Source organism: Chlorocebus sabaeus, chromosome 12, assembly GCF_047675955.1.
Source record: "Chlorocebus sabaeus isolate Y175 chromosome 12, mChlSab1.0.hap1, whole genome shotgun sequence".
Lineage (NCBI taxonomy): Eukaryota > Metazoa > Chordata > Mammalia > Primates > Cercopithecidae > Chlorocebus > Chlorocebus sabaeus.
Window position 1 is genome coordinate 2,132,317 of NC_132915.1, and position 27,906 is coordinate 2,160,222.

The window sequence follows — 27,906 nt, forward strand, 5'->3', positions numbered from 1 at the left end:
CGAAAACTCAGTCTCAAAAAAAAAAAAAAAAAAAGAAAAAGAAAATGCGGTATCACAATGTAATATTAGTCAGTCATAAAAAAGACATTTTTCTGTTATTTGTGACAACACTGGATGCACCTGGAGGACATCATGTAAGTGAAATAAGCCAGGCACAGGAAGAAAACTACCGCATGATCTCACTTAGCTATGGACACGAAAAAAGTAGAGTGGAATGATGGTTACCACAGACTGGTTACTCAGAGATGAGGAGAAGGGAGATGATCCAAGGGTACCAAGTTTCAGTTAAACAAGAGGAATAACTTTTAGAGATCTGCTGCACAGCATGGTGACTAGTTAATAATGTATACTTCAAAATTGCTTAAAGACTAGTTTTTACACGTTGTCATCACAAAAAAAATAACTAAAATCACTATCTGACATGATGGGTATATTATCTCAATTTAATCATTCCACAACGTAAATGCCTATCAAAATATTACACTGTATCCCATAAACATATACAATTATATATGTCAATTTTTAAAAAGAGAATAAAAGGATACGCAGACGAACGGTCAAAACATTGTTTTCGAAATGATATAGTCAATAATTCTCTATATTCTCCCCAAAGACATACTTTTAAAACTAGGCACAGTTATTTAATCAGTTATTTTTTCACATCCTAATTGATAAGGTCTGCTGAAAAAACATTGTTTTATAAAGGCTGCCCAATGCCTTCCCTCAAAAAGCTCACTTGGGCACAAACTTATCTGTGCCTGAAGAGAAACAAGTATGTGGCTGTGCTAGGGAACATGGAACTTGCAGCCTATTAACATAAACATTTGCACCTTTACGATATATTAGTATTTTCCCACAATGAGCAGCTATTTGCAGTGCAACAAAATTAAAGGGAAGAAAATATCAACCATTTCCAGCATTTGTTTTAGGGCATTATCAGTCAACATTTGAGAACGAGCGCCAGGTTACCAGGCAACACCACAATTGTTAGTACGTTCGCCACCAGGCAGCACCCAGTGAGTTAGGGCAGAAATAGATCTCTGACGTCTCTCTTCCTTTGGAGGGGCGAGGGTGGAGAGAGGTGCGGGGAGGGGCAATCCGGGTGGCAAGTGCCGCGCTGGAGCCGCGTCCTCCCCCGCCCCGCTCGCAAGGTCTGCAGAAGCCTGCACTGGGCCGCCCACGCTCAGAAACTCACTTGTAAGAAACTCTTCGGGATTTTGGCCAGATCCTCTACGTATTCCTTGCAGATGTAACACAGAAAATGCTGAAAACCAATTCGGCAGAAAGGACAAGTTAGTAACGCAGCACCCTCGCGCCCCGAAAGAGCCCGGTACTTCGCTGTGCGTGACGCGACTACAGGCGGCGCCCGCGGGGCCGGGACAGGCGGTCCGGGCGCCCGGCGCGTGGGAAGCGGGCCTCGCCCTCGTCCTGCCCCGCCCTAGTTGGGAAGCGGCCGCGGCTGGGGAGGCTGCCTTCCCGTTTCCGTCCTAAGAAGCAGGAGGCGCAACTCGCATCCCGCAGCCTGCCCGGGACTCCGGGCCGCGCCTCCCTCCCAGCCGCGCCACCCGCTCACCCGCACGAACACCACCACGGCGCGGCGCTCCCGGAACAGCGCGCCGAAAGGTACCCGCTGCCCGCGGGCGTCCAGCACCGGCAGCTCGGCCACGGCGGCTGCCAGGGGCTGCCCACGGTCGGGGCCGCTCGGGGCCGGGACCGGGGCGGTGCCGCCGCTAACCTGCCGCGTGACCGGGGCGGGCGCGGCCATGACGCGGGGCGGCCAAGGGCCTGGGTCCGCTCTGCCAGCGCGGGGCGGGGCGGGGCGCGGGGGGCGGGGCGTGCAGAGGCGGGGCACGGAGGGCGGGGCGGGGCGTGCAGAGGCGGGGCGCGGAGGGCGCGCAGAGGCGGGGCGCGGGGCGGGGCGTGCAGAGGGGGCGCGGGGGGCGGGGCGGGGCGCGCGGGGGGCGCGGGGGGGGGCGCGGGGGGCGTAATCCTAGCGACTTGGGAGGCCGAGGCGGGAGGATAACTTGAGGGCAGGAGTTCAAGACCAGTCTGGGTAGGTAACAGAGGGCAACACCATCTCCGTTTTTTAAAAAAATAAATAATAAAAATTAAAAAAAGGTGAGCTGGGAGGGATGAGGATGATGAAGTTCGATGGCTTAGCAGCTGTTTTGTAGAAATCACACACTTCCAATTCAGTTTCTCCTGGGGTGGGTAGGCAGGCATAGGGAAATCTGGGGATCTCAGCCTTTGTGAGACCAAACTGGCCCTGGATTTAGAGGTTTGTTTTTCTGTGGGGTTTCTCATGGGTGCTAACCGTGTGTCCAAGATTTCCAGAGCAGGACCAGGCAACATTCAGGCTCTTTGTCTTCATAAGTTTACTCACCCTTGTGTATGGATTTGGAGTTCAGAAAGTACATCCTTTATCTATGGTCTTTGTTGAGTTGAAGAATATTTCCGGGGCGGAGCACTAGGCAGGTCTATGTGACTGATGTGACTCTGCTACAAAGCGCAGGAAGGGCTGATGCTGCATCCTCTGGCTTTCACCTGTGTGAAGATTGTATACTTTATTGAGCACACATTAAGTGCTCTGTTTGAGAAGCTCTGCAGTGTGTTTAGAAAATTTTAAGCATAGATATGTTTCTAAGTCAAGATAGTTTCTTTCTGAGACAGGGTGTTGCTGTGTCGCCCAGGCTGAAGTGCATTGGCACGATCATGGCTCACTGCAGCCTCCACCTCCTGGGCTCAAGCAGTCCTCCTGCCTCAGCCTTCCAAGTAGCTGTGATCACAGGCATGCACCACCATGCCTGGCAAATTTTTTTTAGATTTGGTTTTGTAGAGACAAGGGTCTCTCTATGTTGCCCAGGCTGGTTTTGAACTCCTGGGCTCAAGCAATCCTCTTGCCTTGGCCTCCCAAAGTCCTGGGGTTACAGGCATGAGCCACTGGGCCTGGCCAGGAGCTTTATGAGTTTTTGGAAATAAATGCATGACCAGAGTGCAGGCTGATGAATAGCACTCGCAACAGGCAGTTTGCCAGATGTCACCAAATTTATTGTAAGCAGTGTTTTGATAAGCAGAAACTGATATACAGGTAAGAATGGTGGTATTTTGGCAGCTCTAATTAATAACTGATATCAACGAATGAAAAGTTTTCTTTCACATACTGCTTTGGGTGTCATATTTCATGTGAAATAAATGACAGGTTAGACAATTTCATTTTCAAATACAAAGAGCCACATGACTTACTTTTTGCAGAGTGATGAACTCAGACATCATCAAAACATCGTTTTGCAGGAGGAATAGTAGCCATGCAGAAATGCAGAAATTAGAAGGTATTGTCTAGGGAGCATCAGTACATGACACTTATCAACTTACTGCTTCTCAGCTCCAAATTAACCCTTCACTATATGCTCTGTGACAACGGACAGATTTCCTCTAAGCATCTAACCTTTGCAATGAGCAAAATATTAAGCCTTTTTTTTTTTTTTTTTTTTTGAGACGGAGTCTTGCTCTGTCGCCCAGGCTGGAGTGCAGTGGCCGGATCTCAGCTCACTGCAAGCTCCGCCTCCTGGGTTTACGCCATTCTCCTGCCTCAGCCTCCCGAGTAGCTGGGATTACAGGCACCCGCCATCTCGCCCGGCTAGTTTTTTTTTGTATTTTTTAGTAGAGACGGGGTTTCACCGTGTTAGCCAGGATGGTCTCGATCTCCTGACCTCGTGATCCGCCCGTCTCGGCCTCCCAAAGTGCTGGGATTACAGGCTTGAGCCACCGCGCCCGGCCTATTAAGCATTTTTAATAGACAATGTTGGCAGGACATTGCAGGAGGAAGGGGATTTCAAGTAGTCCCCTGAGGGTAGTGGGTGGAGCTCTGCCTCTGTCTCTTTACCAGGATACACACTTCCTTGGCAACACTGCAACTATTGGCTGTTCTAGCAATAACCTAGCACCTCACTTGATATGAAAACTGGAACTTGAAAGCCCTCCTGACTCCACTAGCAGCCCAATTCCTCACCTGCGCCCCCAATTCCTCACCTGTGCCCCCAATTCCTCACCTGCGCCCCCAATTCCTCACCTGCGCCCCCAATTCTTCACCTGTTCCCATCGAGCCACCGCTCTCTGTAGAGCCGTTGGCTCACCTGTACCCATCACCTTTCCCTCTGCACTCACGCCACTGCTTGCTGATGACCTATGTCCTGCCTGCATTCTAGTGGGTTCCTTCCTGCCTTCCCCTTGACTGCACACCAGATCCCGCCTGGGCAAGCCATCAGACTTCTACACAGTAGCTAGCCAGTAGGCTGACCTATACCTGCTCCCGTCAGATCTGAAACCCAGATTTGGGGAAGGGGTCCCTTTCAAGTTTGTCGTCTTTGAGTATTTGTCCTTAGCCACAGGTTCCTTATATTTTCTAGACATACTTTAATCAGATTTGTTGTTTTTTCAGAGAGGGAGTCTCACTACGTTTTCCAGGCTGGAGTCCAGTGGCTATTCACAGGTGCTATGATTATAGCACACTACAGTCTCATACTCCTGGCCTCAAGCAATCCTCCTGCCTCAGCCTCCTGAGTAGCTGAGACTACAGGTGCATGTCACCATGCCTGGCTGATCAGAGTTTACTCATTCATTATAGTAAACTTTACCTGTTTAACCTACAGTGTGGTTTCAGTCTCATTATTGGACCCAGACTAACACAGTACCTTTAGATACTATGATTAAAGAAAAGTAAATGTAAACTATTACTGTTTCCATTCTGTTATTATTTAGGAATGACTTGCTAATATTTGTTATAATTTGACATATTTCATATGTCCATGGTTTAAAAGAAATCAAAGAACACACACTGAAAAATAGGGACAGCACTACATGAGTGTAGAGTTGCCAGTGTAACTACTGTGTTGCCCAAGAAAGCCTCCTCCAAAATATCTTCTGACAAGTTCAACTAGAGATTCAACTACCAAGAATACAGCTCTGAGGGGACAACACCAACAGTGTGTACAGTGTTTCTTAATTTGTTAATTTTAAAAAGTCTTTCTCCCTTTTGTGGTAAAATATACATGACATAACATTTCCCACTTTAACCATTTTTAAATGTACAATTCATTGGCATTAAGTACATTCACACTGTTGTGCAGCCTGCACCATCATCCGTCTCCAGAACTTTTACATCATCTCAAACTGTAACTCCATAACCATTAAACACTAACTCCCCATTCCCTGCTTTACGTGGCCCCTGGCAACCACCATTCTACTTTTTATCTCTATACGTTTGATTACTGTAGTTATCTTGTGTAACTGGAATCAAACAGTATTTGTCCATTTGTGATTAACTTACTTCACTTGGCACAATGTTTTCAAGGCTCATCCTTGCTGCAGCATGTGACAGGGTTTCCTTCCTGTTTAAGCCTGAATAATATTCCACTGAATGTATCTACTGCATTTTCTTTATCCATTCATCTGTTGATGGACACGTGGGTTGTGTCCATCCTTTGGCTATTATGAATAAAGCTACTGTGTATGTGGGCGCACAATTCATTAATCTTTTTTTGTTTTGAGACAGAGTCTCGCTCTGTCCCCAGGCTGGACTGCAGTGGTGCGATCTCTGCTCACCGCAAGCACTGCCTCCCGGGTTCGCGCCATTCTCCAGCCTCAGCCTCCCGAGTAGCTGGGACTACAGGCACCCGCCAACACGCCCGGCTAATTTTTTGTATTTTTAGTGGAGACAGGGTTTCACCATGTTAGCCAGGATGGTCTCAATCTCCTGACCTCGTGATCCACCCGCCTTGGCCTCCCAAAGTGCTGGGATTACAGGCGTGAGCCACCGTGCCCGGTCTCATTAATTTTTTGGGTGTTGTATTAGGGGTCCCCAGAAGAGAACCAGACCATTATAGATCTATTGGATCTCTCTAGAGATCTATATATAGATATCTATATATATAGATCTATATATCTGTGTATGTATATCTCTGTGTATGTATATATCTCTATATAAAGAGACATTATATATATATTTAAAATGGAGAGAGAGAGTGTGAGAATTTTATTTATTATTTGAGACGGAGTTTCACTGTCGTTGCCCAGGATGGGGTACAATAGCGCGATCTCGGATCACTGCAACCTCCGCCTCCTGGGTTCAAGTGATTCTTCTACCTCAGCCTCCTGAGTAGCTGGGATTACAGACGTGTGCCACCACACCTGGCTAATTTTGTATTTTTAGTAGAGACAGGGTTTCTCCATGTTGGTCAGGCTGATCTCAAACTCCTGACCCCAGGTGATCCATCCATCTCAGCCTCCCAAAGTGCTGGGATTACAGGTGTGAGCCACCGCGCCCAGCCAAGAGTAAATTTGCTTTAAGAAACTTAGTAGTGATTGTGGGGGCTGGCACATCTGAAATGTGTAGGGCAGGTGACCAGGCTGGAAATGAAGGTAAGAATTGACGTTGCAGTCTTGAGTCCTAATTTTGCACAGCAAGAGGCTGGAAACATCTTGTAGTTTTGAGAAATGCTTCTTTTTCAGGAAACCTGTCTTTGCTTAAGCCTTCTCTGACTGGATGAAACTCATCCACATTATGGAGGGTAATCTGCTTTACTCAAAGTCTACTGATTTCAATGTCAATCACATCTAAAAAATACCTTTATAACAACACTTAGATTGGTGTTTAACAAAACGACTGGGTATCATGTCCTAGTCAAGCTGACACATAAAATTAATCACCAGTCCATCTCTGGTCAACCTGGCACCCATACACGTACACATCTCCTTAAAACCATACTTGATCTCCATATAAAGATAATAACAAAGTCATACGTCTGCCTAACAGGATACAACTATCTGGCATAGAACTGAAAATGCAATGGCTGGGCGCAGTGACTCATGCCTGTCATCGCAGCACTTTGGAAGGCCGAGGTGGGTGGATCACCTGAGGGCAGGAGTTCGAGACCAACCTGGCCAAGATGGTAAAACCCTGTTCTGTACTAAAAATACAAAAATTAGCCGGCTGTGGTGGCAGGTGCCTATAATCTCAGCTACTTGGGAGGCTGACGAAGAAGAACTGCTTAAACCCGGGAGGTGGAGGTTGCAGTGAGCCGAGATGGTGCCACTGCACTCTAGCCTGGGCAACAGAGCAAGACTCTGTCTCAAAAAATATAACTGAAAACGCATTAACTTTTCCCCAGAAAAGGATGCAAAATCCTTGGGCAATGTTCACTCTTCTTAATATCCTGTAACTTAAATACTATGATAAAAAGTTAAGAGTATTTAAATATTGTAGTGTAAAGTTAATGCATCCTACAGTATATAAGGGGATAAAAGAAGACAGAAAAGATTTTACGCACACACACACACAACATATTCATAAGAAAATAAATATTCACAGCAACTACCATTCTCATTTAAACAATTGGTCACATGTTTATTATACCTGATATTTATAAATACCTTCTGTTACTCATTCCATATTCCCTTGTCCACAGCAAGCACTTGAGCTGGTTGTGTGGTTTTTTGCCTGGTGGGATGACCCAAACCTTCATTCCTGAAGGGGCTGCGCCATTCACAGTCCTGCCTGCATTGGGTTGTAGTTGTCCACTGACTTTAATCAGAAGGTATATTAATTCTAAGAGACGCCCCAGTGGATGTCCTGCATCCCAGACATATTTTTCCTTACTTCTATCGTGAAGTCCAATGACCCTTCGTAATTAGGAAAAAAGTCATCCCAGGCAGTCAAGTGACTCCCTTCTTTACCTGTTCACTCAGAGGCATGCAAAGCCTGCAATGACTAGGTGTTTGTCTTGTCGTCCAGTTCAATGAAGTCATTGTTGTGTGACCTGGTGGAAGCATTCCTTCCCTCAGAACTAAGACCGGTGTGGCTTGCCAGGCTGAACGATCTGTGGTCCTCCTCACCCACCGCTGGAAATGCTGAGGCAGAGGTGTGTTCAGGGCTGATGCCCGGGAATGCTGTGATCCTCAGACAGGAAACCATCCTGAGAAGGTAGATGGGAAGACGGGAGCTGAAGTACTGGGCTTCAGAGGGAGTGAGACTTGGTGCCTGCCCAGTTACATATGCTCTGACAGGAGTATTCCAGAATATCCCAGGAATATTCTGGGACTTTGGAGACCACACTAGAGGAGTGAGGCCTTGCCAGGCGAGGCAGAATCTTTAGGGAGCATGGCTGCTGCTGTTAGTTACTGAGAGTGAGCTGGGTCTTTTAGTCTTGGGAGGACTTTCCTCCTAATAGTAAGCTGGAAAAGGGATGCGGCAACCTCTCTTTGCCCTCCTTTCTTGGGGCTGGACATAGGGGTAGATGTGTCCCCCAAGAAGTTCCTTGGTGGTGGGGGTAAAGATGGTCCCTTCTGAGAGCACAGCCTCGAACTAGGACCAGAGGCCTCCTTGTGGTCAAGTGTGAGCTGATGGTGAGAAAACCGGCCTATACACCAGATTAACTGAGTCGTGACAGTCTCAACATTTATTTTCCCTTTCCTTTTCTCAAGGATTTTAGTAAATCCCCATTTGTAGGTCTCAGCTCAGTTTCAGCTGTGTCATTGGGTTTTGTAAGAAACCATAGACCTTTCTGTGCATGAGTGGAGGAACAGCACCTTCTTGTGGTCAGCATGAAGGTGGCAGTATTAAACATTTATTTTTAGTTATTTATTTATTTTTTTGAGATGGAGTCTGGCTCTTGTTGCCCAGGCTGGAGTGCAGTGGTGTGATATCAGCTCACTGCAACCTCCGCCTCCCGGGTCTCCTGCCTCAGCCTCCTGAGTAGCTGGGATTACAGGTGCCCACCACCATGCCTGGCTAATTTTTAAATTTCTAGTAGAGACAGGGTTTCACCATGTTGATCAGGCTGGTCTCAAACTCCTGACTTCATGATCTGCCTGCCTCGGCCTCCCAAAGTGCTGGGATTATAGGTGCGAGGTACCGCGTCCAGCCCAACATTTATTAAAGAAGGTATCATTGCCTTGTGGAGCTGTATAAGACTAGAAGTTTATACAAGGGCTATGGTGTCCATCTTGGCCTGCTGGAAATAGTAACCACAGACTCTAAGTGGAGAAGTTGGGGCCCATCAGTGGGCATTTGAATCTCCGGAATCCACCCATCGCAATGTCAGGGCCCGCTTTTGCATACCTGAGTGAGAGAAAAAGGTATGTTCCAATTTGAACTCTGATTCTCCACAGAAAAGGCAGCTGGAGCTGGGGTCATCCCATCCAGCACATCCGGGTGGCCACCGGGATTCCCTGCGAGAGTCAAAACTCCCTGCAACATGGGACACTGAAGGCCAAAGGGCTCCCTCTGGCCTCTGAGGAGAACAACTGGGGGCCAAAGTGAAAGCTTTGTGGGGACCCAGACAGGCCAGTGTAAAATCAGCTCTAATTTATGGGGTGCCCCAGCACACTGGGCTCATCAGAAAATCCCTGCTACTTTTGCTTTATTTGTTGCTGTGATGGATGACTAAGGTTTGGAGAAGGAAGAAGAACCATCAGGTAAGTAAAGCACAGTTGAACTGTGAGAGGGAACTGAGGGCCTCAACCTCACCTGGAGAAATATCCCAAACAAAGCAAAAGCAGCTTGAGATGGGATGTTGTGAGTGGAGCAATAAAAGAGACAATGGAAACAAACATTTCCCTCCCTTGGTATGGTCAGCCAGCAGGGCTCACAGACGCTGGGCTGCAAGTCGTGGGTACCCCTGCTGTGGTGCACCCCCGGGAAGCACAAGAAGTTGAGGGGCCAAGCTCATTCACTCAGCCTTTTAAAGATCTTGCCTTCGGGCAGAGCACAGGAGCAGTGGGTAGTGTATGAGCGACACCAGACACTGCATGTAACAAGGAATAAAGGGAGGGTAAACACTTCTGCCATGTGTCTCTTCCTATGTTCCAATTCCATCCTGACTCCTTGTTCTGGAGAGGTGTCGTGAGGCTCTCAAGGCACACTCCGACCATGTGCTCTTCCAAGGAAAGCCTGCCCAAACGGCTCACTCCTGCCCTGGCCATTCAACAAAACCAGTCCTGCTGCCCTGGCCAGGGACTGAGCTGGATTCAAAGGGAGCCCCTGTGTCAAGTGATTCTGAGCGGGACAAGCCTCTCTGCTCTGCTTGGAGATAAACCTCTGCTCCATAAGAGTGCTTTGCCTGGGAGCCCAGAAAATGGGGCCAATCCCATCTCCTAGAACTCTTGGGAAGTATAGGTTCTATTTCTGGCAAGCACAGGTTCTCCCAGAAAGGGCAGGTCATGGGTCAAACCATGATGGTTCATGTTTCCCGTGATGGCTCCTGAATATCTTCACAAAGTACTAATCTGAGTGACTGCTGAGTTATTTGATTGAATGAACTTTTTTTTTTTTTTTTTTTTTGAGACGGAGACTCACTCTGTCGCCCAGGCTGGAGTGCGATGACATGATCTCAGCTCACTGCAACCTCTGCCTCCCAGGTTCAGTGATTCTCCTGCCTCAGCCTCCCCAGTAGCTGGGATTATGGGCACGCGCCACCACATCCAGTTAATTTTTGTATTTTTAGTAGAGACGGGGTTTCACCTTTTGGCCAGGCTGGCCTCGAACTCTTGACCTCAAGTGATCCACTTGCCTCAGCCTCCCAAAGTGTTGGGATTACAGGTGTGAGCCACCGCACCTGGCTCCAGATGTTTTTCACTAGGTGAGGGTTAAGCGAACTGTGGTACCCTCACACCATAGAATACTACTCTGCAATAAAAAAGAACAACACAAACTACTGACACACACAACAACCAGGATGAAGCTCCTGAAAATTATGCCAAGTGAAAAAAATTAATTCTGAAGGTTACATGTTGTATGATTCCACTTTGTCATTCTTCAACTGACAAAATTATGGAAATGAAGAACGGATTAGTGGTAAAGAAAGGGGTGGAGGTGGGAGGGAAGTGGCTGTGGCTATAAAACAGCAACAGGAGTGATCCATGTGGTGACTGAATTTTTCAGTATCTTGACTATGCCAATGTCAATATTCTGGTTGCATTGTACTACAGTTTTCGATAATGTTACCATTGCTGAAGGCTGGGTAAAGGGTACATGGGATTTCTCTGTAACAGTTTTTGTACCTGCAGTTGAATCTACAATTATCTCAAACAAAACTTAACAAAATTATGGAAGAAAATGGAAAGAGATGGCAGAGACTACAAATAAATATGTATTCACCTCACTCCACAATGACACTTGGCTCTTATCCACCTTAGACAAGTATGAAGATTTATTTGGAGGGAGAAGTCTCCTGTGCACTCGAAAGTCTCTAAGGCTGCCTCAAATTTGAGTCTCATCAGTACCACTAAGATCTCTTGTAGAAGGGAGAACTATTAAAACTTGTGAGTTACTTTCTTACCTCTCCAAAGCGGTTAGATATTTGCTTTATTTTTAAGATATTCTGTGCTAACTAGTAGCCCCTAGAACGGTTAGATATTTGCTTTATTTTTAAGATATTCTGTGCTAACTAGTAGCCCCTGGGCCAAAGAATTCATGATGCATTTCAAAGAACAGGCAAATGTCACAAATGGTCATGATGGATGAGGCAGAAGCCCACAGGACAGACTGGAGTAGGTGAAATATGCTCATGGCACGTGGGTCTGGGACCAGAAGGGAGCAGCATGGGCTCTGACTCTTAGGAGGGAGGTCATTCAAGATCTCATTCCTTACAAGGTGGACTGTGGCTTGCCTGTCAAAATAGTTGAACATGCTTCTTCTTCAACGGGTGCACACAAAGGGTTGGACAAAACTGCTTGGAGACTTTCTCACTTGGTTTGTGGTTACCTCAAAAACTGACAAGGAATAGTTATATAAAATGTGAGCACTGGGGAAGGATGGAGAGGGACATATGGACACTCATTGTACTATTTTTGTAGCTTCTATAAGTAGTTCAAATAAAAAGTTTTTAAAAAGCTAACTTTGTCTTGGTTGGAAATTTACTCAAGTCACTTTTGTTTAGTCAGTGAACAGGTAAGTATTTTCTCCCTTGAAAGTATCTCAGCTTAAGAAACAGTAAACATTGGCAGGGCGCGGTGGCTCAAGCCTGTAATCCCAGCACTTTGGGAGGCCGAGACAGGCGGATCATGAGGTCAGGAGATCTAGACCATCCTGGCTAACACGGTGAAACCCGGTCTCTACTAAAAAAAAAAATACAAAAAAAAAAAAAAAACTAGCCGGGCGAGGTGGCGGGCGCCTGTAGTCCCAGCTACTCGGGAGGCTGAGGCAGGAGAATGGCCTGAACCCGGGAGGCGGAGCTTGCAGTGAGCCGAGATCCAGCCACTGCACTCCAGCCCGGGCGACAGAGCCAGACTCCATCTCAAAAAAAAAAAAAAAAAAAAAAAAGAACAGTAAACATCTATGGAAGGAGAGACCCTCAGATGCCCAGCCATGCCTGGGGTCTGGCCCCTCCACACCCTCCTCATTGTCACTGCTGGATGTCTCAGTGTCAGAGGAGGACATGGGCTGAGGCACAGGTGGCTCCTTCTCCTTGGGGTCATTGTGTTCACACTTGGTCAGGGACAGGGGCTCCTAATGTGTCCAGAGTTTGTTCCTTCTGGTGGGTTCATGGTCTCGCTGGCTTGCTGTGGACCTTCCTGGTCAGTGTTACAGCTCTTACAGGTGGCACCCAAAGAGTGAGCAGCACCAAAATTTATTGGGAAGAGCGAAAGAACAAAGTTTCCACAGCCTGGAAAGGGACCCAAGTGGGTTGCTGCTGCTGGGTTGGGTGGGGGGAGGTGGCCAGCTTTTATTCCCTTATTTGGTCCGGCCTATGTCCTGCTGATTGGTCCATTTTACAGAGTGCTGACTGGTCCATTTTACAGATTGCTGATTGGTGCATTTTACAGAGCACTGATTGGTGCATTTTACAAACCTCTAGCTAGCCACAGAGCACTGATTGGTGCATTTTTACAGAGCACTGATTGGTGCATTTTACAAACCTCTTGTAAGACAGAAAAGTTCTCCAAGTCCCTACTCCACCCAGGAAGTCCAGTTGGCTTCACTAAGGGGGCGGAAAGTCACATGAATTTTATTCAGCTAATAAATAACATCTAAGAATGTTAAGATCCATGCTTTATCCTTATACATTTTTACGCTTGCAAATAAAGGGCATGATTATGGGAATTTTTCTCAGTTGAAAAGGTAGTTTTCAGTATTTCTAGCTGCTGAAGAATTCTCAAAATTTGCTCTCTCTCTCAATAGAAAATGTATGTCTGAAACAAAAAGCGGCTGGCAAGGGGAACTGGAGGCTGCTCCCATCCTGACCCCATTTCGTATCCTACACCACAGAACTACTGATGCCCAGAGAATGATGAGAAGCACATTTACAACAGTAATTTCTCTTATAATTCTTACCCTCAGGATCCCCCTTATTAATTCACGGCACAGTCAGCATGTGTTGGGGCTCTTCTGGATGAAAAGAATGGGTTTTACTGACAAACCCAATAGTTCCTCAAGACAATTTGTATTTTATTAGTTAAAACAGAAAACAGGAATCCAGGCACGGTGGTTCAAGTCAGGCGCGGTGGCTCACGCCTGTAATCCCTGCACTTTGGGAGGCTGAGGTGGGTGGACTGTCTGAGGTCAGGAGTTTGAGACCAGCCTGCCCAACACAGTGAAACCCAATCTCTACTAAAAATACAAAAAATTAGCTGGGCATGGTGGCAGGCGCCTGTAATCCTAGCTACTAGGGAGGCTGAGGCAAGAGAATTGCTTGAACCTGGGAGGTGGAGGTTGCAGTGAGCCAAGATAGCACCATTGCACTCCAGCATGGGGAATAAGAGTAAAACTCCTCAAAAAAAAAAAAAAAAAAAAAAAGAAAACAGAAATTGGATATTTCTGGTGCTTAATGATTGACAACAAGCAATATGTGTTCTCGCCATTACACTGAGACTTTAATTTGACAACTCTAAACACTCCTGTGCCTTGACTGTGGTGATCTCTACTGATACTAGCAGGAGAGAGGAGTGCCATTAAGTAATGAGTCATAGCTACCATCACAAGGAGCTCTGCCAGGTTTTCTCCAAGTTGGCATAGTCACTAAGAAAGGCAACAAAAAGATACTTGGTCTGGTTGCTGCTCAACTAATACCAGAAGCAGCTCACATTTATACAGCACTTACTATGTGCCAGATACTAAGAATCATATATGAAATCATTTAATCTTCATAACAACCTTAAAAGTAGGTACTAGTGGCTGGGCGCGGTGGCTCAAGCCTGTAATCCCAGCACTTTGGGAGGCCGAGACGGGCAGATCACGAGGTCAGGAGATCGAGACCATCCTGGCTAACATGGTGAAACCCCGTCTCTACTAAAAAATACAAAAAAACTAGCCGGGCGAGGTGGCGGGCGCCTGTAGTCCCAGCTACTCAGGAGGCTGAGGCAGGAGAATGGCTTAAACGCGGGAGGCGGAGCTTGCAGTGAGCTGAGATCCAGCCACTGCACTCCAGCCTGGGCGACAGAGTGAGACTCCCTCTCAAAAAAAAAAAGTAGGTACTAGTATCATTCTTATTTTAGAGGTAAGAAAATTAAGTATAAAGAAGTTAAGGTTAGCTAATAAATGAAGGAGGCAGGATTTGAACATAAGCAGTTCCTGACTCATGACTGAGTCATGATTTAAAAATACAAAACCTTTTTGCCTTAATTTTTCCTTCTGCCAAGAAAAATAAAAATATAACTAATAAATGATTAAACACATTCTATTTAAGGCTCTCCTTAGGGAACTGTACAAATTATAAGTTATAAGGCTGAATTTAAAGTAATAGCTACAAAGTATCTGCTTTCTTCTTTCTTAGAGTCTTTCAATGTGAGGACCATTCTTTCCTTCCTTAGATAAACCATCTAAAATTAATAAAACTCTTCTATTTACAGGTGACATGATCTTATTGGCAGAAAATTCTAAGGAATCCACACACATACAGAAAAAAAATCATTAAAGCCAATACATGAATTCAGAAGGTTGCAGGACATAAAATCAACATACAAAGACCAATTGTATTTCCATACACTAACAAAGAACAATCTAAAAATAAAATTAAGAGAACAATTCCACATACAATAGTGTAAAAAAACCCGAAATACTCAGGGATAGGCCCCACACAGTGGCTCATGCCTATAATCCCAGCACTTTGGGAGGCTGAAGTGAGAGAATGGTTCCAGCCCAGGAGTTTGAGATCAGCCTGGGCAACATAATGAGACCCTGTTTCTACAAAAAGTAAAAACAAAAAAGTTTGGTTGGGCGCGGTGGCTCATGCCTGTAATCTTAGCACTTTGGGAGGCGGAGGTGGAAAGATGACTTGAGATCAGGAGTTTGAAAACAGCCTGGCCAATATGGTGAAGCCCTGTATCTACCAAAAATACAAAATATTTGCCAGCATGGTGGTGGGCACCTGTAATCCCAGCTATTCGGGAGGCTGAGGCAGGAGAAATGCTTGAACCCAGGAGGCTGCAGTGAGCCAAGATCACACCAGTGCACTCTAGCCTGGGTGACAAAGTGGGACTCCATCTCAAAAACATAAAATAAAAAATAAAAAAAGTTAGTCAGGCGTGGCACACGCTTGTGGTCCCAGCTACTCAGGAGGCTGAGGCAGAGGATCACTTGAGTCTAGCAGATTGAGGTTGCAGTGAGCCATGTTTGTGCCATTGCACTCCAGCTTGGGCAACAGAATGAGACCCTGTTTCAAAAAAATAAAAAATAAAATAAATGCAAAACTTGTATGCAAAAAGCTACAAAATATTTTAAGAAATTAAAGAAGATCCAAATAAATGGAAAGATATCCCATGTTCATAGATCAGAAGAAACAGTATTTTATAGATGGCAATACTCTCCAAATTGATTCAATGCAATACATATAAGAATCTCAGCTAGCTTAGAAATGGATAAGCTGGGCCAGGCACAATGGCTCACGCCTGTAATCCCAGCACTTTGGGAGACCAGGGTGGGTGGATCACAAGGTCAGGAGTTTGAGACCAGCCTGGCCAATATGGTGAAAACCTGTCTGTGCTAAAGATACAAAAATTTAGCTGGGCGTGGTGGCGGGTGCCTGTAATCCCAGCTGCTTGGGAGGCTGAGGCAGGGGAATCGCTTGAACTCGGGAGGCGGAGGTTGCAGTGAGCTGAGATTGTGCCACTGCACTCTAGCCTGGGCGACAGGGAGAGACTCCATCTCGAAACAAACAAAAAAAATGGATAAGCTGATCTTAAAATTCATATGAAAACTGAAGACGCAACGAATAGCCAAAACAGTCTTGAAAAAGAACGTTTCCCGGCCGGGCGCGGTGGCTCACGCCTGTAATCCCAGCACTAAAAATACAAAAAAAAAAAAAAAAAAAAAAAAAATCAGCCGGGCGTGGTGGCGGCGCCTGTAGTCCCAGCTCCTCGAGAGGCTGAGGCAGGAGAATGGCGAGAATCTGGGAGGCGGAGCTTGCAGTGAGCTGAGATCACGCCACTGCACTCCAGCCTGGGTGACAGAGCCAGACTCCGTCTCAAAAAAAGAAAAAAGAAAGAAAGAAAGAAAGAAAAAGAACATTTCCCAATTTCATAGCTAACTATGAAGATACAGTATTCAAGACAGTCAGAGTGGTACTAGTACAAGGGCAGGCAGATCTACATCAATGGAGTAAAACTAAGCGTCCAGAAATAAACCATTACATGCATGCTTAGTTGATTTTTGACCAGTATGCCAAGACAACTTGAAAGGGAAAGAATAAACTTTTCTTTTCTTTTTTTTTTTGAGACGGAGTCTTGCTCTGTCGCCCAGGCTGGAGTGCAGTGGCCGGATCTCAGCTCACTGCAAGCTCCGCCCCCCGGGTTCCCGCCATTCTCCTGCCTCAGCCTCCCAAGTAGCTGGGACTACAGGCGCCGGCCACCACGCCCGGCTAATTTTTTGTATTTTTTTTTTTTTTTTTTTTGACGGAGTCTCGCTCTGTCGCCCAGGTTGGAGTGCTGTGGCCGGATCTCAGCTCACTGCAAGCTCCGCCTCCCGGGTTCACGCCATTCTCCTGCCTCAGCCTCCCGAGTAGCTGGGACTACAGGCGCCCGCCACGGCGCCCGGCTAGTTTTTTGTATTTTTTTAGTAGAGACGGGGTTTCCCTGTATTAGCCAGGATGGTCTCGGTCTCCTGACCTCGTGATCTGCCCGTCTCGGCCTCCCAAAGTGCTGGGATTACAGGCTTGAGCCACCGCGCCCAGCCAAGAATAAACTTTTCAACAAATGCTGTTAGGAGAACTAGGTATCTCCAATCAAATATATGAAACTGGACCTCTACATTACACCATATACAAAAATGAACTCAAAACAAATCAGGGACCTAAATAAGAGTGAAAACGAGACAACTTTTAAAGAAAAGAAAGCATAAATCCATAAAAATCATGTATTTTGTAAGGGCCTTATATCCAGAATACATAAGAAATTCTTACAACTCAACAATAAACAGACATTGCAATTAAAAAGTGGGCACAATGGATTTTTTAAAAAATTTATTTTATTTATTTATTTATTTATTTTTATTTATTTTTTTTTTTTTGAGACGGAGTTTCGCTCTGTCTCCCAGGCTGGAGTGAGTGGTGCGACCCGGCTCACTGCAAGCTCCACCTCCCGGTTCATGCCATTCTCCTGCCTCAGCCTCCCGAGTACCTGGGACTACAGGCGCCTGCCACCACCCCCAGCTAATTTTTTGTATTTTTAGTAGAGATGGGGTTTCACCGTGTTATCCAGGATGGTCTCGATCTCCGGATCTCGTGATCCGCCCACCTCGGCCTCCCAAAGTGCTGGGATTACAGGTGCGAGCCATTGCGCCCAGCCATGGGCACAATGGATCTTAATGGACATTTCTCCAAAGAAGATCTACAAATGGCCTATAAGCACTACTTAAAATCACGAATCATTAGGGAAATCCCAATTGAATGCACAATGAAGTATCACTTCATATGTACTTGGAAGGCTACAATTTAAAAGATGGACAGTAAAAAGTGCTGGTAAGAAGGCAGAAAAACTGGCACTCTCATACACTGGCTGGTAGGAATCTAAAATGGTAAAGCCACATTGAAAAACAGCCTGGGAGTTCCTCAAAAAGTAAACATAGAGTTACCACATGACCAGCAACGCCACTCCTAAGTATATACACAAGATAACTGAGAACACATTGTCAAAAACTTCTAGGCACATCTTCACAGCAGCATTATGCAGAATGGCCATAAACGGGAAACAACCCAAATGTCCATCCTCTGATGAATGGATCAACAAAATGTGAATATTTGTACAGTGAAATATTACTTGGCCCTATAAAGGAACGAAGTTCTGATACAAGTTGTAACATGGATGAACCCTAAAAACATTATGTTAAGTCAAAGAAAGCAGAAAAAAATTCATACGGAAAGAAGGATTAATGGTTATCTGGGACTGAGGGTAGAGGGCAATGGCGAGTGACCACTAATGGCTATGAGGTTGCTTTTTGGGATGACTGCTATGGTTTGAATGCTTGTCCCCTCCAAAACTCAGGTTGAAACTTACTCCTCAATGTAACAATACTAAGAGGTGGGGCCTTTAAGAGGTTATTGGGTCTCGAGGGCTTCGCTGTCATGAATGAGTTAATCCATTCAGGTGTTAATGGATGGATGGGTTATCATGGGAATGGGTTGGTTATCACGAGACTGGGTCTGTTATAAAAGCCAGGTTGGCTCTCTCTTGGCATGCGATGTCTTCTGCCACATTAAGACACAGCATGTGGCCCTCACCAGAAGTCGACCAGGTGTGGCTCCTTGACCTGGGATTTCCGAGAATCCCAAACTGTAACAAATAAATTTATTTTTCAAATACATTATCCAGTCTCAGATATTCAGTTATAGCAACAGAAAACATACTAAGGCACCTTGGATTCAGTCACACCTGCAGTCACTCAGTTCCTCCTCTTGCATAAGCTAAGACTAAGACAATGATAAAATGTTCTGAAATTATACAGTAGTGATCAATGCACAACTTGGTGAATATACCAAAAACTTTAAATGTGGAATCATTCACTTTAAAAAGGTGAACATTAGCCTATGTGAATTGTGTCACAATGAAGTAGTCATTAAATGTAACACTTTCTACTTAGAAAATGCTAGCACACAAAAGTCCTGAAAAGTTTTAGCTCGCAGAACAATCTAAAGGTACTCAATAACAAAACAATGATTCTTACAGAACAACAGTTGTAAGTTTACGGCTTTCAAATTCTTTACTGTTATTCCCCTTTTCATATTACTTTTATATAAACTGGAAAATAAATGTCGAAAGAACACTGGTATGCAATTTCTCCTGTTCTGAAGACATACAGGTAGATTTGGATACACTATCACTCTATCAGTTTCCCTTAAACATAAGTATTACAAACAGTAAATGCCTGTTATAAATGTAAAGAGCTGATGATGCTGCCTGTTAAAGATGTTCTTTCTTTTTTTCTTACCAGAAACCAAACAGATGGCTAACCTTGTGCTACAAACTGATAAGCAGCTATATCTGATAAGCATAGACACTTCCGTTACCACATTAAATCCTATGTTAAGACCAGTCTGGGAACAACAGAGGCTTTGTTAGAAGCGATGAAAGAGATACTCTTTCCACAACTTGGTTACTGCTACACAAATTTATTGGTGAAATTCTCTGTAGTGCTGTTCATGATAAATAAGTCCTTTCTAGTCTACTGAAGGCTTACAACTATCACATACACCTGAACATACCAATACAAAAAAGTCCTTCCAACAGTGCAGACGTGAAAAACCCATCAAACACTTGTGGGGCTTGATGATCTATCCAGTAACTGCTGTCAGTAAAGCTAATACCCATCAGTGCCCTGCAGCTTTCCTTCCTATTGCCTCACTGTTCCTGTGGGTCAGTGACATATCCAGTGGCTGTCTTTTACTTCATCTCCAGGAGTGAAAGCCTTTTCTACAATTCCTGAGAGATTGGCCTGGGTGGAATTGGGGGTGGGGGCACACCACAGGGTATCAAGTTTAAGCTGAACTACATATCTGCTTAAAACAATGCTAACGCCCAATCTTCTCTAGGTTTGTTTGGGTACAGATACCACATCTGCCTTATCTTTCTTCCGGGGCAGTTTCATTCACACTGCTGGAAAGCCTCATTTAACATGAATGTGATCAATCCTGAAATCCTAAAATAAAGCATGGGCAGGAGCAGGGACTCATGCCTGTAATCCCAGCACTTTGGGAGGCCGAGGTGGGTGGATCACCTGAGGTCAGGAGTTCGAGACCAGGCTGGCCAACATGGTGAAAGCCCGTCTGTACTAAAAATACAGAAAAAATTAGCTGGGCGTGGTGGTGGGCGTCTGTAATCCCGGCTACTCGGGAGGCTCAGGCAAGAGCATCGCTTGAACTCAGGAGGCAGAGGTTGCAGTGAGCCGAGATGGTGCCACTGCACTCCAGCCCAGGCGAGAGAGTGAGACTGTCTCAAAATAAATAAATAAATAAATAAAAATAAAAATAGGCCGGGCGCGGTGGCTCAAGCCTGTAATCCCAGCACTTTGGGAGGCCGAGACGGGCAGATCACGAGGTCAGGAGATCGAGACCATCCTGGCTATCACGGTGAAACCCCGTCTCTACTAAAAAATACAAAAAATTAGCCGGGCGAGGTGGCGGTCGCCTGTAGTCCTAGCTACTCGGGAGGCTGAGGCAGGAGAATAGCGTAAACCCAGGAGGCGGAGCTTGCAGTGAGCTGAGATCCGGCCACAGCACTCCAGCCTGGGCGACAGGGCGAGACTCCGTCTCAAAAAAAAAAATAAATAAATAAAAAAATAAAAATAAAAATAAAAATAAAATAAAACAAAGCAAATTTAACCTCATCAAGGTTATCTTATAAAAAGAAGTCAATGCTGATTAAGATTGGAATTCTAATCTATCAATATGTGAAGACTTACAAACCTTAAGGTTTGATTTTCCACCATCATTCACAAATATTATTTTTATTGGTAATAAAAAATTATTAGATGCAATGACAAATGAAAACATCTTTATAGAGCTTTGAGCATTCATGGCACCATAGCTTATAAGTGCGAATTAATACATTGATAAGGTTTAAGTGGGGCCCAGTTATTGCTGATAAACATCACAGTTCGTTGTTCTCTACTACTGGAACAGGCTTAGGAGTTACTGCTAAAGTGGACAGGGACGATGTCCTTATGTAGAACTCAAAGACTGCTCAACAGTATACCTGGAAAACAAGGGACATTCAAGCACTTACATGCTTAGTGAGTGGCCAAGACTAACCAGGAAGCAATTAATCACATACTGGTTAGAGTCAGATTCGAACTATAAGGGCTGGCCAGGCGCCGTAGCTCACGCCTGTAATCCCAGCATTTTGGGAGGTCAGAGAGGTGGGTGGATCACTTGATGTCAGGAGTTCGAGACCAGCCAGGCCAACGTGGTGAAACCCCGTCTGTACTAAAAAATAAAAAAATTAGCTGGGCATAGTGGCAGGTGGCTGTAATCCCAACTACTCGGGAGGCCAAGACATGAGAATCACTTGAACCTGAGAGGAGGAGGCTGCAGTGAGCTGAGAGTGCACCACTGCTCTCCAGCCTGTACAAGAGATAGAGAGTTTGTCTCAAACAAAAACAAAAAAGCTATAGGGGCTGTTAATATATATTTTAAAATGTAGCTGACCCTTGAACAACGCAGGGGTTAGGGGTACCAAACTCCCACATAGTTGAAAATCTATGTGCAACTTTTGACTTCCCAAAAACTTAATAGCCTACTGTTGACCAGAAGCCTCACTGATAACCTAAACAGTTGATTAACACACATTTTGTATGTTATGTATATTATATTCTGTATTCTTATAATAAAGTAAGCTAGAGAAAAGAAAATGATATTAAGAAAATCATAAAGGCCAGGCATGGTGACTTACACTTGTAACCCCAGAACTTTGGGAACCTGAGGCAGGAGGATCACTTGAGGTCAGGAATTGAAGACTAGCTTGGGCAACAAAGTGAGACTTTATCTCTACACAAATTAAAAAAATTAGCCAGGTATGGTGTTATGTGCCAGTAGTCCCAGCTACTTGGGAGGCTGAGGTGGAAGGATCGCTTGAGTGCAGGAGTTTGAGGCTGCAGTGAGCTATAACTGTGCCACTGCACTCCAGCCTGGGAGACTGTTAGACTCTGTCTCAAAAAAAAAAAAAAAAAAAAGATATGGAAGAGAAAATACATTTACAGTACTGTACTCTATTTATCAATACCATAAGTTTACATCATCTGTTTACAAGATGAATCGTCTGTCTGAAATGGCAGGCAATCACAGCTGCAGACCTCAATCTACAATACATGTCAGACAATTTAACTTTTTCTCATAATATTATGACTTTTCTCTGCTTCTTGGGAGCACTTACAGCATCACTGGTGGCACTTCATATGGATCCCATGGAGTTATTAAAGGTTTACAGTATAGCAAGTATAGCGTATTTACTGTAAACCTTTAATAACTCCATGGGACCCATATGAAGTGCCTCTAAGTGTTGTGAGTAGCATATATTTTTGAGAACCAGGAGAGACCATTTTTTACTGTGATATTCAATTTACTGGAGACAAAATGCCCATACAGGCATGACTAGTGTCACATGACATTTCAAGTGGCCATACACAACACTTGATCTCACCACAACAGCAACAGAAGATGGCTACAAAATTGTTATAGGACTACAGTAAGTACCACAGTTAATTCACGCAGTTATGATTTTTTCCTATTTATTTATTTATTGCGATGGAGTTTCGCCCTTGTTGCCCAGGCTGGAGGGCAATGGCACAATCTTGGCTCACTGCAACCTCCACCTCCTGGGCTCAAGCGATTCTCCTGCCTCAGCCTCCCAAGCAGCTGAGATTACAGCCATGTGCTACCACACCCAGCTAATTTTTCTGTACTTTTAGTAGAGATGGGGTTTCACCATGTTGGCCAGGCTACTCTCGAACTCTTGACCTCAAGTGATCCACCCACCTTAGCCTCCCAAAGTGCTGGGATTACAGGTGCGAGCCACTGAGCCTGGCTGATTTTTACTTTTTTAAAAATTTATTTTATTATTATTTTTTAATTAAGGACAAGGTCTTGCTCTGTCACCAAGGCTGGAGTGTGGTGGTGTCATCACAGATCACTGCAGTCTTGAACTTGTCGGCTCAAGTGATCCTCCTGCCTCAGCCTCCCAAAGTGATGGCATTTCTAGGCTATGCGGTTCATCTTTTTTCAAATTGTCACAAATCTCCAAAAATTTTCCAATATTTTATTGAAAAAATCCATGTACATGTGGACCCACACATTCGGATCTGTAATCCCAGCACTTTGGGAAGCTGAGGTGGGTGGGTTGCTTGAACTCAGGAGTTTAAGACCAGCCTGGGCAACATGGTGAAATCCCGTCTATACAAAAAATACAAAAATTAGCTGGCTGTGGTGGCATGTGCCTGTAGTCCCAGCTACTTGGAAGGCTGAGGTGGGAGGATTGCTTGAGCCTGGGAGGTCGAGGCCGCAGTGAGCCGACAGAGTGCCACTGCACTCCAGCCTGGGTGACAGGGAAGGCCTTGTATCCCTCCCCCTAAAAAAAAAAGTGAACCCACACAGTTCAAGCCCGCGTTGTTCAAGGGTCAATGAACATAGAGACACAGATCTCCAATTTGGGAATAACATATAAGTAGGATGGTGATTAGGATATACAGACCAGGGCAGCATCCAGTATGTCCTGCGAACAACAACAAAAAAGTTAGGGTTTTATTGGGGAAAGAGAAGGTTTTTCAAAGTTGTTGTTATTCTTGTTGTTGAGACAGAGTCTGGCTCTGTCGCCAGGGTGGAGTGCAGTGGCGCGATCTCGGCTCACTGCAATCTCTGCCTCCTGGGTTCAAGCAATTCTCCTGCCTCAGCCTCCTGAGTAGCTGGGATGACAGGCGCTGGCCAACCAAGCCCAGAGAATTTTTGTATTTTTAGTAGAGACGGGGTTTCACCATGTTGGCCAGGATGGTCTCAATCTCTTGACCTCGTGATTTGCCTGCCTCAGCATCCCAAAGTGCTGGGATTACAGACCTAAGCCACCATGCCCAGCCTCAAAGTTGTTTCTTTAAGGAAAGTTCATTGGCACTGGCAGCGTCTTATAGCTGGTGTGCTCTGATAGATGAGTGTCAGAAGTTGTTAGGTAGGACTTGTAATCCTGGAGTTACAGTTAGGCTCTTCCAGTTTTGGACTGGGTGTGTCAGGCAGGTGCTCTCATACAATGGCTAGCTGTCCTTGTGCTGCTAGCTGTCCTTGTGTGACACATGTAGTAAGCTTTGGTTTGGAAAACAATTTTTGTGATAGTTCCTGTTATCAGTCAAATGATGTGTGAGAGCCCTCCCTTCATTGCCTTCCCTAGCTCCATTATACTAGGGTTTGACACAAGTGACTCCGTTTTGAATTTGACAACTTTCACATAGGCCAAAGAACAAAGTTATCATTGAGGGCTGAAATAGCTGGTGAAGGCTTCAGAAGGCACAAACTGCAGTAGAAGGATGTGAAAAATATGGATAACCAAAGGGTTCATGAGGGAATTCTGAGCATCAGAAGCATTAAGTTATCTGGCATGAGGCATTAGTAAGAAAACTGCCTGGCTAGATAGGGAGATCCAAGTTGAAGAAGATAAGATTGAATGGCTAAGTAGAAGGAAAGTCATATGGAATCTCAGAAGTCTTGTAAGCAGGCTAGGTGCTCATTCATTCATTCAGTATACATAAGTATTACATGGTGACAATATTAAAAGTACTAGATATGCAATAGTAAACAAAACACGTATCATGCTTGCCTTCATGGCCTTAGGCGGCACAATATACAAATAAATAAACATATAAGTAATCAAAAAGAGTGTTAAGTGCCAAGAGGGAAATTGAGAGAATGCAGGGGAAGACTTCTTGAGATAGGGTGATTAGGAAAGGTTTTTTTTTTTTTTTTTTTTTTTTGAGACGGAGTCTTCCCCTGTCACTGTAACCTCTTCCTCCTGGGTTCAAGTGATGCTCCTGCCTCAGCCTCCTGAGTAGCTGGGACTACAGGCGGCTGCCACCACGCCCGGCTCATTTTTGTATTTTTAGTAGAGATGGGGTTTCACCATATTGGCTAGGCTGGTCTTGAACTCCTGACCTTGTGATCCACCTGCCTCGGCCTCCCAAAGTGCTGGGATTACAGGCATGAGCCACCGCGCCCAGCCAATAGGAAAGGCTTTTCTAAGGTGATAGCATTGAAAACAACAGACTTTTTTTCAAGGTGGTAGAAGGAGCAGCTTCCTACACAGAGGTTTCCAGATAGAAGAGCCAGGGCCTTGCAACAGTAAACAGCTTGACTTTTTTTTTTCCTTTGAGATGGAGTCTTGCTCTGTTGCCCAGGCTGGAGTGCAGTGGTGTGATCTCGGCTCACTGCAAGCTCCGTCTCCTGGGTTCACACCATTCTCCTGCATTAGCTTCCTGAGTAGCTGGGACTACAGGCGCCCCCCCACCACGCCCGGTTAATTTTTTGTATTTTTAGTAGAGATGAGGTTTTACCGTGTTAACCAGGATGGTCTCAATCTCCTGATCTCATGATCTGCCCGCCTCAGCCTCCCAAAGTGCTGGGATTACAAAGGCCACAGCTTGACCTTTTTTTAAAGCAATGAAAGCACTAAGTGTAACTGTAGCTTAGCAGGAAATGGGGAGAGAATAAGGTGATGTTACAGGGGTAAGAATAAACCATTCAGAGACTAACAGGGTAGGTTACAGAGTATGGATGTTTTGTGCAGTGCATGCTTGGTAAAAATGGATGCATCAACTTTCTTTTTATACACTTCTGCATTCATCAACAGTGGGTCTGATTTTGTAGGTTTGGGGAGGGGGAACCCAGGTTCTGCATTTTTCACAACCATCCCAGGTAACTTCTGATACATAAAGTGTTCAGGAAGGCACTTTGAGAATTATGCTCTAGAAGGCTCACTCATCTCACCACTGGTAAAGTTCACCTGAGGTAAATGTTTTGATATCATGGCTTAGATTCTCATCTGGAGAAGTTAGGAACAAGGGTCTCCTTGGTGCCCACCTAACTTCCCAGTGCAGACTCAGATTCACACTATACTCTCACACACTGAATACTTAGTGATGTGTTAGAACTTACTGTTTTTCTTTTCTTTTTTCTTTTTCTTTTCTTTTTTGAGACAGAGTCTCACTCTGTCACCCAGGCTGGAGTGCAGTGGTGCAATGTAGGCTCACTGCAAGCTCTGTCTCCCGGGTTCACACCATTCTCCTGCTTCAGCCTCCTGAGTAGCTGGGACTACAGGCACCCGCCACCGTGCCCGGCTAATTTTTTCTATTTTTAGTAGAGATGGGGTTTCACAGTGTTAGCCAGGATGGTCTCAATCTCCCAACCTCGTGATCTGCACACCTCGGTCTCCCAAAGTGCTGGGATTACAGGCGTGAGCCACCGCGCCAAGCCCCTTTTCTTTTCTTTTTAGATGCAGTCTCACTGTGTTGCCCAGGCTGGAGTGCAGTGGCGTGATCTTGCTTCACCGCAACCTCCACCTCCCAGGTTCAAGCGATTCTCCTGCCTCAGCTTCCCCAGTAGCTGGGACTACAGGTGCCCACCATCACGTCCGGCAAATTTTTTGTATTTTTAGTAGAGAAGGGGTTTCACCGTGTTAGCCAGGATGGTCTCGATCTCCTGACCTTGTGATCCGCCTGCCTCGGCCTCCCAAAGTGCTGGGATTACAGGCGTGAGCCACTGCGTCTGGCCTGAACTTACCGTTTTTCACAAGAACACAATACCATGCTCAGTTAATGACTACCCAGATCTAGACGGGAACTCCCAAAGTGCCATCGTCAAGAAACGACCCCAGAATGCACTAATTTTGTTTTAAAGACAGAAGACTGTGTAGACTTCCAGAGGGCAGCAATCATTTGTCTTTGATTCCTCCTAGAACCTGACATAATGCTGAACACATAGCTACATAGAAGATGCTGGTAACTGCTTCCCATTTTTGTTAAGGCTGTCAGTAAGCGGCTGCAAAAAGCGGTGTATGTTAAAATTACTGCTAAAATGTATTAGGCATGACCTGGGAACTAAGAGTGTGTTTTCTTCTATAGACAAATCTTTTCTAGTTGGATTTACAGTTGCAATCCCCACCAGTGCCCACTTGCAGGAAGCTCTTTGTGGCTCACGTAAAATTCTCTCTACCGCAATTGTTCAGAATTCTGTGGAAAATTACTGAGGAAAGACATGTTTCCCAGCCTAGTTCACAGACCAAAAGAAAAAATGTTTAGTAAATGCTTTACTAAGGAAGACTTCCAATAATCTGTTAAAGCTATGTGCCAAGGTATTTTTTATTTCCTTTTTTTTTTTTTTTTTTTTAAGTTGTGTTCTTGTCTCCCAGGCTAGAGTGCAGTGGCGGGATCTGGGCTCACTGCAACCTCTGCCTCCTGGTTCAAGTGATTCTCCTGCCTCAGCCTCCCGAGCAGCTGGGATTACAGACGTGCACTAACACGCCCGGCTAATTTTTGGATTTTTTTGTGGTGGGGGGGAGGGCTCGACATGTTGCCCACGGTGGTCCCGAACTCCTGACCTTAAGGGATCCACCCGCCTCAGCCTCCTGAGTAGCTGGGCCTACAGGTGTGAGCCGCTGCACAGGCCGGGGAGGCGGCAATTTCTTCCCAAGTGTGCAGTGTGTTTTTACAAATACTAATTTAATAGCCTGGAAGGTGCGTCTCCTGGCCCAGGCCGAGCTGCAGGGGGCTCCAGGCTGCGGCTGCGAGGGGAATGCAATGGAACCAAACGCTCTGAGGAGCCCTAGCCCCGTGCCTCGATCTCACCGGATTCTGGTACTCACTGTTGCCCGAACTTCTCCGCTCCTTCACCACGGAGGCCAGCCTGGCGCGCTACCGCGCCGCACCACAGCGCCGCACCACAGCGCATGCGCGCTCCA

At 45.5% G+C, this 27,906-nt stretch overlaps 1 protein-coding gene and 2 long non-coding RNA genes across 3 annotated transcripts in view; 1 reads left to right on the top strand and 2 right to left on the bottom strand.

Annotated features, from left to right (window-relative positions):
- PRXL2C (peroxiredoxin like 2C) overlaps window positions 1–1,806 on the bottom strand; it is a 14,204-nt gene extending 12,398 nt beyond the window's left edge. Inside the window, exons 1-2 of the mRNA XM_007969892.3 lie at window positions 1,574–1,806; window positions 1,196–1,264 (exon numbers count right to left, since the gene is read on the bottom strand). Of these exons, the coding sequence (XP_007968083.1) occupies window positions 1,196–1,264; window positions 1,574–1,765 (261 nt within the window). The 5' untranslated portion in view covers window positions 1,766–1,806. The remainder of the gene's footprint in view (window positions 1–1,195; window positions 1,265–1,573) is intronic.
- Window positions 1,099–4,648, top strand: LOC119624406 (uncharacterized). Its single transcript, XR_005240504.2, has 3 exons — window positions 1,099–1,623; window positions 3,253–3,329; window positions 4,439–4,648. It is a non-coding gene; the product is annotated as an uncharacterized lncRNA (long non-coding RNA).
- On the bottom strand, window positions 2,462–27,906 carry LOC119624407 (uncharacterized). Its single transcript, XR_005240505.2, has 3 exons — window positions 27,811–27,906; window positions 7,732–7,970; window positions 2,462–2,544 (listed from the first exon to the last, which is right to left on the bottom strand). It is a non-coding gene; the product is annotated as an uncharacterized lncRNA (long non-coding RNA).